Source organism: Lipophrys pholis (genome assembly GCF_963383615.2).
Source record: "Lipophrys pholis genome assembly, chromosome: 14".
Taxonomy (NCBI): Eukaryota; Metazoa; Chordata; class Actinopteri; order Blenniiformes; family Blenniidae; genus Lipophrys; species Lipophrys pholis.
In genome coordinates this window covers 18,924,064-18,935,503 of record NC_137633.1, presented here as the reverse complement: position 1 = coordinate 18,935,503, position 11,440 = coordinate 18,924,064, and the positions used below count along the sequence as shown (strand labels likewise).

General features: G+C 45.0%; 1 protein-coding gene across 2 annotated transcripts in view; it reads right to left on the bottom strand.

Annotated features, from left to right (window-relative positions):
* Positions 1–11,440, bottom strand: part of LOC308119563 (cysteine-rich motor neuron 1 protein) — a 38,727-nt gene that overhangs the window by 8,291 nt on the left and 18,996 nt on the right. For both annotated transcript variants that reach the window (XM_080479647.1, XM_080479648.1), the window contains exons 5-9: positions 9,804–9,983; positions 6,414–6,617; positions 5,027–5,155; positions 4,608–4,755; positions 838–959 (exon numbers count right to left, since the gene is read on the bottom strand). In XM_080479647.1, coding sequence (XP_080335773.1) covers positions 838–959; positions 4,608–4,755; positions 5,027–5,155; positions 6,414–6,617; positions 9,804–9,983 — 783 coding nt within the window. The remainder of the gene's footprint in view (positions 1–837; positions 960–4,607; positions 4,756–5,026; positions 5,156–6,413; positions 6,618–9,803; positions 9,984–11,440) is intronic.

The window sequence follows — 11,440 nt, the reverse complement described above, 5'->3', positions numbered from 1 at the left end:
CACTCTGGAGGCAAACACCGTTGCTGTCCCTCCACTCACACATGGCGCAGATGAAATATTTCTGTCAGCTGTGGTGTGCGTGCGCGATAGCAGCATTTCAACAGATCTTCAGATGTTCCTTCTTCTATTTAAACGGTAGAAGACACCCAAAAAAAGCTTCTGCCGTTCACCGTGTGTGACTATTTCAGCCGTCCACACAGAGGCCAATTCAAAATCAAGTAAACAGCAGTTTATTTGGAGCGACTACTGGCCCGGTCTGAGAGGGTTCTCCTGTTTGTGGAGGTGAGGAGCCAGGTGCAGTAATCGCCTCGCCATAAAACAAAACTGTGGGCATACTTTTCCGCTCAAATATTTAGAACGCGGCACAATTGGCAAAAATAAACTCGTCGCATAAAATGTGGTGGAGCGTAAATGTGCCGGAGATGCACAGACATCGCTCGAGATGAAGCTGGACACGGAGGAGGACCAAAACAAGTGGACATAAACGTCTCAGTCTTGCAGCGGAGCAGCAAAAGTTCACAGGAAATCAAAGCTGCAGCCTAGTGTCAACTGTGCTTACAAACGCTCCTCTGTCTGCTCCGTCCTCGGCCCCTCACACTGCAAACTGCTCAGTGGAACACTGTGGCTGCATGTCAGGATGTGCGCAATATCAAAACAATGTATGAGTGGCTTCAGAGAAAAACAGCAATCAGCTCAAGCTGCAGCACAAACGAACGCCGCTTCTCAGAAGCATGACTAACCAGCAAGGTATTAATAATGTTATGAACGGTTGCGAGCGCAGCGCTGCCTTTGGCAGACAGTATCCCAGCGCGAGTGTGTTACACTCCCGACACTGACCTTTACACATGCAGACGGAGCAGCCTTTCCTGTTCTGGCGATAGCCGTTGCTGCAGTGCTTGTCGCAGGTGAAAGGAGGACACTTGACACAGCGACACATCTCACAGCCGTGCTTGTTCCTCCTGCACGATTCACAAAAGAAAAAGAAAACATGATTAAACACAAGCAGCTGAAGAGAAGCCGGAAGGGTTGAACAAACTTTCCTATTAAATAAAGCTCATATTTAGTACTTGTTCAGGTCACCGTGGACCATTTTCTAGTTAAGCCGCTATAGGTTTAGAAGCCTACATAGGCCACATACAGCCCAATTTCATCTTGAGGTGGCCGGACCGATAAAATAGTGCCATAATAACCTTTAAATTTAAACTATAAATGTAAATGGTGTATAGTTTAAGTAATGAAAATGCTTTATTTTTCCCACAAAAAACAAAAGATTACAACCAAAATGACTACAATCTCGACATAAAGCCAATTTTAATGAAACCTGCTGGTGCAACATACGATGAAATATCAAAAAACGTTTCCTATAGCTGTTGTATTATGCATGTTTTTACAAACTCGTCCTGACAGCATGGCTTTGAGGCTTGTTAGGTGTTCTAAAATTACAATTGTAGCAAATGAAATGACTACAGAGTTACATCAAGTAAACATCGTGTCAGGAGGCAAGCACTCCGATTCCCCCGTTTCAAATTGCTGCACGCTGAAGTTTTCGCCAAGTGCTGTGGAGCAACGTGGTGTTGTGATACAGAGAAACCCAGATGCTGGAAGTTCAAGAATAATCAACATCTGGACCTGCTTTTCCTTCTCCATATTAGCTTCCTTTGAAGAAGGGCAAATAAAAGGCCAACATGTGAGATCCCTGCGGTTTACACTTCAGACCGACCATAAGACCCTGAAAGAGGCAGTCTAAAGCCAATTCAGATGCTTCGGGTTCACCCTTAAAGCGCCGCAAGCCTCTGGCGGACATAGAAGAGCAACAGTGGCTCGAGATGAAGTGAGAAGAGATAATGAGGCTTGGTTGATGGTCCATAGAAAGGAGAAAAGGATGGACGATTGCTGGTTGGCAGCTCGGATGAAGTCAGGGCAGCAGAGTGATGCTCAGACGCTGGAAATAGACCAGTTGGATCCAATTATCTACCTAATAAAACATAGATGAGTTGACAGTTGATAAATCGTCCGAACCCAGATGAAAGCACGACCTGTGACTACACCTCTCTAATTGCAAACTGGATATCCGTCTTTCACCTTCTCATTCACTCTCACCTCGCCTTCCTGCGTCTTTCATCCCAGGTAAATGATGGCCCCCTCTTTTATTTAGCAGCCTCATCAAGCCTGAATAATCACTCTATTAATCCTCAGCTCTTGTGAATTATAGAAGACCTGAGAAAAGTGCAGTTGGGTGTCTCGTTAAGAGGGGAGAAGCACGTGACGGAAAACAGAGGAACCCTGTCTAAGGTCCAATAGCAATAACAGCCATTGAAACGACACGGCCAGGGCTTGGCCAGTGCCCCACTGTACAAATACAGAGACACAGAGTGCTGCGACCTTAGAGCAAGGCTTTGTTTAAAGATGGTGTGTGGAATGCCAAGCAGTGCTTTAGGCTCCGGGGGGATCGAGGGGCTTGGGGAGACGGTTGGGGCCCCTGGCATGGGACTGCTGGCTCGGCAGAATTTTCCAGAGTACCGCGACCGTGATGACCAGAAGAATGCCATTCATGACCTTTTTGGTTACAGTGATGATTTCAAGCTATGGAGGATGAAAAAAAAAAAAAGCACCTTCAGATGGGATACCTGCTCTAAGAAGATTCATCATCTCAACTGCTAACGGAAGACTGGAAATTCATTCTCAGAAACAAAGACTGTTGCACTGGTGAAATGGTAGCCAACAAGAAGAGTACTTTCCCATCTACTCCTGTCCACATGTCAGTGTCCTTGAGCAAGGCACTGAACACCAAACTGCTCTCAATGGATGGACTGAGCACCTTGCATGGTAGCCGCCTCCATTAGTGCGTGTGCATGTGCATGTGTGTGTGTGTGTGTGTGTGTGTGTGTGTGTGTGTGTGTGTGTGTGTGTGTGTGTGTGTGTGTGTGTAGAATCTGTTCCTTTCTCATGAATGGTTTATATTAATTCTGTTTCAGGGACTTTAGTGATTATGTACATTAGGTCTCATGATATTTTGCAGATTTATTGCTACTGCAAAAATGGACTAAAATGCATTCAGTTTAATGTTTCCATTCACTATGCATTCATGTTTTGCATGTCGACACATTCAGATGGAGCTTACCACCTCGACAATGGTTCATTTGTTTCGCATCTGATTTCACAGGCCAGAAATAAGAAGCACAGAGATCAAGTAAAAAGACAAAAGTCACCAAACATCTCAGATGTTGTCTGAAACGCTGCCTGTAGGAAATGTAGATGCTGATTTAATTAAAACCAAACAAATGCAGTTAAAATTGGGTCCCCCCAAAAAAGTCCTTAAGTCTTCATTTATTGCAAGTCATATCATGACTGCAACATCATCACATGTTGAATTCATATCGTGCATCCCACTGGCTACTCATAAGATGCCATCAATACATCCCGTGCGCACACACAAAGCTCCTTTGTGCATTGTGTTTCTTTGTGGTGGCTCCACGCAGCAGACCTGTGTGAGCAGACAGGTCTGGATTGTGTGGCTGGCAAGCTCTCAGAGGATTTCAGACTTCTGAAGCTCGGCCTAAACTACTGCTTATGAAGGCTAAAGCCGGGACTTCCTGCCTCTTCTCCCCCCGCAAATATCCTCCTCTCCTCTCTCCTCTCCAGACCCGTCATGTGAGGTGGCTCCAAAGCTATCACAGCATATGTTTCATACTGGCCACTTTGGTCCCGATGTGTTTTTGATAGCCGCGTCCAGACGGGATGAGGATTTATGAAATGAGAACGGTGCCTGGGGACCGGGCGACCCGGTAGAGAGCACTTCCAGATGTTTGATTCGGCTAAATGGGATTAAGGAGGAGAGGAGTTGGAGGGACGGCGTAGACCTCACAGCAAATTACTCACACACACACACACACAAACACACTCGCTCATACATAGATTCACAAGGCTTTGGCCACCAAGGGAGAAACTTTGATGTAGAGCACCAACCTCCTGGTATACATCTTAAAACGCTCGTTTTAAATTTCATTTGCAAGCTGGAAAAGAAATCGTATTAATCCAGTTCATTGACACGGATCTCTTCTCAGTGTTGCACAAGTTACAAAACAATCAGCGAGTGATAGGATTGGACGAATCCTCCTTTCTCTTTAACCATTTCAATTAATGAATGAAATGTATCTTCTGCATATTTGATAGTTATTTTACAAGCAGGCCAGACAGAACATGTACGTGAGCTCTCTCATCGAAAGCGACTCGTGAATGACTCTGATCTGCGGAGGCCGGCTAACAATGGCGAATGCTAAAGCAAACGACAGGGAGAACAGAAGATCTACTGTCTCTCTCTGTAAAGGCATCATTACATTAATAATAGTAATCAGTTACAAACACATCTCTGCCAAAACTCTTGGTGTTTTGGTAACAAGTTAGTTTACACTGCAGTCTTCACAAACGGTGCTTCTCAGAGATACTTTTTTTTTTCTTCTTTCAACCGGAGGCTTTCCCTCCTGACTATAAATAATCAGAGAAGCATGCTCACTGACAGGCACAGATGCCTTTTAAAACCTGCTGAAAACACGGATGAAAAATGACACGGGAGGTTGAAAAAGAAAGAAAAAAAAGCATGTACTTACACATAACCATAGGGGCAGGTCTTGGTGCAGGTCAGAGGTCGACACTTGGGGATGCTACACTCGCACACCTCGCAGTCGAAGTCGTCCCTCTCGTATCCCATGGGGCACTGCAGCGAGCAGTATTTCTCCAGGTCGGGGCAGGAGTCGTCTGCAAGAGGTGAGACGGAGGTCATCAGATCACGGGCACAGCGATTCGTCAAAAGGCTGGAGTTGCTACGGGGCCCGCTCACGGGGACAGAGACGCAGAATAAGCTGTGATGAATATCAACACGCCTGCGCTGCAGTGAAAACCCCGACCGCTGGATACAGCGTCGTGTGTCAGGGCTGCATGTCGCTGCGCGTCGAAAGAAAAAGATCGATTGTCCGTGGAAACTTACTCACGCTTCAGGATGGACGTAAAGTGTGGGGAGGAGACTTACTGTTGAGACACTGGCAGAGGAGGCATCCATTTTTGTCTTGCAGGAAGCCAAACGGGCAGTCGTTCACTGACAGAGAGCAGTTCTCCAGGGGGGGACACAGCAGGGGGCTCACGGTCTCATAAGACGGCTCTGGGGGAATAAAAGAGATGATGGAGGAGTTTGCATGAGGAAACGGTTATGATGCTTTTCACGTGCGTGTGCGAAGTCCCTCAGGTGTGAGACTTCATCTATGCTTTTTGTGCCAACTGTAATAGCTACTTATTCACACTTCTCCATTTATAAACAGTAATTACAGATAAATGTAGAGCAATTACACCAGGGTGGGTCACACTGTGGGGGTGGGGGCTCACACTCTTCTGTCTTATCATGCAGAGCTCTCTCCCATTAATAAGCTGGAGGGTGTTTTCCAGAGTATCTTCCAGCCCGAAGTCCGACCCAGCATGGCCGAGACTTTCTTCAATCCGAGCCAACTTTATTGTAAAGCTACAATAAATGAGGGTGGAGCAAGACGCACACACACACACACACATATTTGTGCCCATCAAGTGCCTCGTGCCACGTTCGGTGGGAGGAGCGGCCCAACGAACTGTAACTAATTTCAGTGAAAAAGAAAGAGAGAAAGAAAAAAAACCTCCACTTCAATTATGCAGCCCCCTGTGCTAAAAGCATGCCGTAGCCCCGCACACAGGTGGGTCTCATTTTGGCGGGCAGGGGTAATAAAGGAACACAAAGAACCCTGCAGCTCCAAGAATGCTCAGTGGCCTCCCCTTTAATGAGCCCATGCAGATATGGCCTCTGGAGCCAAGTTGCCAGGCCGCAGGAGCCTCCTGCATGTGGTATGTGGACCAACGTGTGGCTCATTGACATATTAAAAATAAATTCAGGTTGATGAAATTAAGAAAACCTTGAAGGGTGTAATTGCCTTATTTCCTGTAATTACAGGTAATCATGATAAAAGAAGGATATGTTTAAAACAAATATCTCTTTTTGTAAATTTTTGCGTGATGTAAATGTTACGATGATGAAGTTTGTGAACGACCATGAGGGTTATAGTTGACAGCTGCAGGGCTATAGTAAATGGATTTCACTCATACAATATAGCACTTTTCCATTGTTTAAGCAGTTTCCGAAGCAGTTTACACTGCTGATCACATTCACACATTCACTCACACACCAATGGCTGCCATCTTATCACTTTCACTTTCATAAGCCTTTCCGCTTTAATTTCATATTAAAATAGAATCATCTCAGTGTTTTTCCTCTAGTCCGTCTCTGAAGTAGCTTTAACCACTTTGAAAGATGGATGTTGTCGGTAATAAAATTCAGCATGAGGCCGGCGTGTCAACATCCATCCCGCTCTCTCTTTCCAGGCTGCATCATCCTGTACCTTCACAGAAGGGGCAGCACTCTCCGGGGATCTTCACGGGGTTCTGGCAGCTCTGTTTGCAGGCCATGGCAGTGCAGTGTGGCTCTCCGTCCACGCACTGGCAGAAGGTGCAGTCGTCCTCCTTCCACTGCTCCTCGTGGGCCCGCAGTTTGTTGTTCACCCAGCAGCTGGCCTTCGTGCTGTCCATCGACAGCAGCTCCACATCTGGGAGGGAATAGGAGACGTGAAGCAGAAGAAGAAGAGGGAAATATCTGATCCTCGGCTAAGTCACACGAATAGTTTGGTTTGGCTACCAGGAGTGAAAACCGTTAAAATTGAATCCAAGGTTGCAGACCGTCACGTCTTGGACTACATCCTCCGCTGTGATGGAAGTAACAGGAGGAAGAGTGAGAACAGAGCTGCAGAGAGCTGGATACTCCACGAGGGAGCCTACAAGATATGGAAACTGGCCTTTGACCAGAGGATATGCACAAAACCCTGTTGAATTTGGGGGACTTATTTACATTTGAAATTGGGGAGTCACCCCTGGCTTTGTGACAACATATGTAGGGATTTAAGTTCAAAAGAGAGCGCTGACGTCGGAGGCATTGCTGTGCGCTCCTGGGAGAGATGTGGTAATTAGAAACACAGAGAGGCTGATGACATTCATAACTGCTGGTCCCCACAGCGTCCACTCAAAGGCTTCAACTCATCCATGTGAGTTTCAGCTGTGCCCCCCGGGGTCAAAGGCCAAGAAGACATTTTATACCATAAATTTTTCTCCAAAGCAAAGAAGGCTCTTTAAAGATTTCCGATCTGTAGTCATTAGGACTAAGTAGAAGCCATAAAGTTTGGGACAGTTTAAAAGCCAATCTGCGAAGCGTTGCTGCTCAGCTTGAGGTGCTGTATGAAGCCCGAGCGCAGCTTTGAGCTGTTTTTTCATCCACTATAAACAGTGTAAATCGTGGTCCACAAAAAGGCAAGCACACCAACAACAAACCGTGTGTAAATATCTCTTGTGTTTAAATGTTGCGTGCATCCTAGTAAATGTTTGCTGTGTACCGTGCACAGGAGTTCTATTTACCCTGTCTGATCCCAGAGTTTTGGCTGCTGGTGTTGTATCCATCTGGCTGCGATTAACCTGAAGAGGATCTATTTTTTCACCTCACGTATCCTCTGCCATGACGGCTCTAATAAAACTTTACAAAGAGGTCATTCCAGGATTTTGCCATTTCATTTCCATGAAGCAGAAGCAGTTGTGATGAAACAGAAAGACCCAAAGTGATGCAGATCAAGCTGGAAAACGCTGAGGCCTACATTTCCAAACTAACCCAACCGTTAATCCAAATGCAGCATCGACAATGCTGAGGAGATTACAACTTTCTATCTTGGCTTCTCTGCATGGGCTGCAGATAAAATCTGTGCGATGGAGGTACCCGAAGTACAGACGGATACAATGGGAGGCAGAGCGTTCAGATATCACTCTCCTCTTGTGAGGAATCGGCTCCCACAGTCAGTTCAGGCTAAGAAATTCTCTACTGTTAAGTTTCCTGTTTGGTAAAGTTTATAGTTTCGTGCTGGCTCAGGTCACGCTGGACCATCTTCCAGTGAAGCTGCTATAGGTTTAGACTGCAGGGGGATCTTCTTCAATGCACGGAGTCCTGTGGTCTGTGCTGAGTTATAGGTTTGTAACCTGGCTACAGGTCGGTTAGCTTTCTGTCTGATGTCAACTTGTTTGCTTGTGGTTCTCTGCTCTGTCTTTTTCTGGTTGTACTATTGCCTAATCTAAGGCCAGTTTACATGACAACATTTCCAAGTGAAAACACAAACTTTCACAGCGGTTTGAGGTTCTGTGTACACAACAACAGCGCTTGGAGCTGACTAAAAACGCCTCCTCTTGACAATGCTCTCACTCTGTCGTCGTGTAAACGCTACATCATTTTTAACTTCTGCCATTTCCGTGAACAGACATTGTTTTCAAAACATTGCGGTGTAAAGTCTGAAAATCTGAAATGAAAACATCCGAACGATGTGATTTTACTAATAAATGTTGTTGTGTAAAAGACGCCTAAAACTCCACAAAGGCCTCCACCTCTGAGTTTGAAGGTTATTTCCAGGTGAAAGAATGTTTTTCTTTCCACTCACGACTGAGCTCGCTCATGTGGGATTGTTTTATTTCTTTCTTTACATTTTATTTGAATCTAAAGTGCTATGCTGTAATGGGCGCTACATATTTAAATCTGATTCAATGTAATTCAATTTGCTTATATAACAGCTTGGCATGTCGTGTCATTCATACTCTTCTACGCTTTGCCAGACATATGTGTTGTGCTATCAGCCCCCTGGAATGATCACTTTTATTTCAGCTCCTTTTTCGTGAGGAAATCATTGATCTTCTCAGTTGCTAAACGTGTCACCATTATCAATAACTTGTCTCTGATACTTGATGTTTGCCAGGCAGTAGTCAAGGCTATAATGCTTTGAAAATTGCACATGCTGATAAGAGTGGCTGAAACTGAAAAAGTAGTGAAATTTAAGACAAAAACCACAAACAGCAAAGCTGAAGGAAACCAGTGTGTGGTTTATCATCGCAAGCAATCCATTTCTCATTAGTGATGTTTATTCAACCCATTACAAAGCAATTACATCTATCTCGTAGTATAATCACCTTCAAGGAAAATTACTTTCAATATACCTTTTAATCCTGATTAGGGTACACATCCAATGTTCCCCATGGTGAGTCATGCAGTAAGAGAGCGCAGCTATCTATAAGCAAAAGATGAAAGCATACCATCCCGCCGAAATTCCTGCATATTCCAGGTGTACCTCTGACACTGACCCAACATGATCGTCTCTACACTCCTGGCTCTTTTACCTCTTTGCTCTCGTGCGTCTGATGGAGTGGAGCCACGCAGGCAGAGCCCTGAGCTGGCTACTGTCTCCGTCCGCAGGCCCCCCGGCTCTCTCTAATGTGGTTGCCACATGTGCCGCGAGCGCGTTCTTTTAACAGGCCTAAATACACACATCAGCACTCCCTACCTGGCTTCGAGCACATGTGTTTTGTGCAAGTACTCCCCCCTCCTCTTCCCCATTAAGACAAATCCTGATCTTACAAAGGTACACTGAAAGAGGGTTTTTATGTTGTGAAGTCTCCCTCCTGGAAATCAATAATCTGGCTGGGGCTTTGGAGCACCTCTTAAATGTTAACAACAGTGTAAGCTGGTTAATGTGAAGGAGCCATTTCTGTAGGGTCACTGGAGGTAAGACTGATATATACTTCTCCTTGTTCAACTTTCCACTCTTGTCAGCAGGCCACACAGACTTTCACCTTTAAGACTCCTCACGTCTGTTTCTTAAATCTCCACGAGTTTCCAAGTCGAATGGTGCAATGTTTAAGTAAAAACAGTGTACCTATGCAGACGGGGCAACACTCGCCCTCGGGGATGTAGAAGTTCTCGCAGTCCAGCTCAGCACACTCCGCCTTGGAGCAGAAGGAGATTCCTCCTCTGCATTGACACAACCAGCAGGGATCCATGCGGTACACCTCTCCCTCAGAGAACTCCTTCCCATTGTGGACGCACTTGGGAGAAACTAAGGAGAAGAAGAAGAAGAAGAAGAAGAAGAAAACGAATCAGACGGATGTTAAACTGAAGTCGTGACATCAAAAGAGAGGGAGATATTCAGAACAACAGCACTCCCTTCATGTGGTATCGCTTTTACACAACAGTTACACTCTTCACCGGCTGACAGCATTGCAATAAAAACTCTGATTAAGGTTTTTTTTGTCCCCACCATCAAAAATAGAGTCGCCACTAAACCACGATGTGATTGATGCTAAACAAAGGGGTTTATACACTCCTTTGAATCGTACACTCATTTGTACAGTTTTAATTTAATGCGCAACCACAGGAAAACAAGATCACCCACGTCAGTTCACGTTATGCAGATGGAATCAAGGAAATGACGCATGAAAACAATATTTTCTCATGACAGTGCAATCAAGTGAAATTTGCAGATGTAATTTTAACATTTTAAACCAAGCAGCAGGCAGAGCAAGAAAGCATTTACCAGGAAGGACGCAGGTTTATCCAAATATAGTTATGTGATGTGATGTACCCAAACAATCGCTCACATGTATTTACATGTGAGCTATTGTTGGGCACATCATTAACCACACGCCACTCAGTAAATGCCCTTCGTAATGCTTAAGATTAACAGCAGAACTCTCTTGTCACGACTATGTGTTTAGAAAATGTAAAAAGAAAAAATTTAATGTTAAGACTGATCAGTGAGCAGTTATCACAACCGCGTACATTCAGCTACAAACTAAGAAGTACCTGCTCAGTCTCTACTACTATTGGTGGAACTATTCATCCGAACCAAATGGCGCTGTGGTAGATGGCTGAAGTTTGGCCCGTGGGGTGGAAATGGCATTTATCAGATAATGAAACTGAGTCGATAGGGAGGAATTTCACGGGGATATATGAAGTCCCGAGCGGGTCTCCTGACTCTCGCAGGGCCGAGTGAAAGGAAACAGCAGCAGTTCTGAGGCTTTGGCAGAATCTGGGCTCAGTGCGCCGGTGGCAGGTGAACTGAATCAATACTCCTGACTGTCTTTCTCTCAAGCATCCAAGCATTTAAAAACCCTCTTTAGGCTGCGTTCTCTCCAACGAGGAAAACTAATGAGCTGAGTTACTGGAATGTTTGAAAAAAAGCAAGGAAATCTACTCATTCTACACTTTTCCCTTGAACATTCACAAATTAATATCGCGTGTATTTCCATTAATCAGCCATAACATAAAAAACAATAAGAGGTGAATCTAATAGCTATAACGTTATCATGACACCTGTTAGTGGTGTTAATAGGTTGAGTAAATGAATAATCAGAAGGGTTTAAGGAGGTTTGACAGGCACCACCTACCTAAGCAGGGTATTATTGTATGTATGTAGCAGAAATAGGAACCCTGCTCGGAGCAGGAATGGTTCAAGGATGGTTTGAGGAAAACAAAGGCCGGTTTGAAGCGTTGACTTTGCCTTGAAATTCCCCA